This window comes from Saprolegnia parasitica (assembly GCF_000151545.1).
Source record: "Saprolegnia parasitica CBS 223.65 unplaced genomic scaffold supercont2.353, whole genome shotgun sequence".
Lineage (NCBI taxonomy): Eukaryota > Oomycota > Saprolegniomycetes > Saprolegniales > Saprolegniaceae > Saprolegnia > Saprolegnia parasitica.
The window spans coordinates 1-730 of record NW_012156747.1 but is presented as its reverse complement, the minus strand read 5'-3'; the positions used below and the strand labels follow the sequence as shown (position 1 = coordinate 730).

At 61.8% G+C, this 730-nt stretch overlaps 1 protein-coding gene across 1 annotated transcript; it reads left to right on the top strand.

Annotated features, from left to right (window-relative positions):
• Nucleotides 1–469: 469 nt before the first annotated feature.
• Nucleotides 470–720, top strand: SPRG_15671 (hypothetical protein; the record flags this gene model as incomplete). The annotated part of the gene is made up of 1 exon (XM_012356002.1): nt 470–720. A coding segment is annotated over one exon (251 nt), but the record flags the coding sequence as incomplete, so codon positions are not given.
• Between the last annotated feature and the right edge of the window lie 10 nt (nt 721–730).

Here is a 730-nt window from a genome sequence, read left to right as displayed (position 1 = left end):
ATAGGAATGCAACTTATCTCTAGACAGGATGAAGAGGCTGCGATCCTTGTACGGCATTCAGGGCCACGGAAGGCCGGCACGCCGAGCGCTGTCAAGGCTTGTCCCAAGCTCTGCAAGGCTTTCTGCATCGCTCGAGCAAGGCGTCTCCGAGCTGGGGCCTAGAGACTTGGTGCGCCTCTTCCCTCCCTTGTTTGGTGGGCCCCGGTCGCCGGCGGGCCTTGACGTGCTTCCACCCTTCAAAGGGTTGAAGTTGCAGTCGATCCGACGCGTCCATGGGACGGCGCTTGTCCTGTAGGATGCCATGCCCAGCCAAGGGCCATGCCATTGCAGTGGCCTCGTCATACCTCGCATCGGGATGGCGGTCTCGCGCTGCATGTGCATGGCGGTCGTCGCCACTGGGATAGCAGATGGAAGCCAGCACGCATTCTTCGATTGGCAAGCTCTTTGAGAGTCGCACCACTGCCGACCGATGCTCGACCGTCCCGCAGCAAGTACGACGTCTACCGAGGGCGTCCCGCGCTGGCGCTGGGCGGTTCTAAAGGACCAGATCTATGAAGACAACTTCCACAAGACGGCGATGCAGAACAAGGTCAACTACGTCAAGAACGAAGTGCTCTCGCGGCCGGCGACGGCGACGTTCGAGAACATGCCGCGCGACCTCGGCTTTGAGCGGCGCAAGCGCCAGCTCCTCGCACCATGGCCAGCTGCATGGACCTCGACGTGCGCCTCC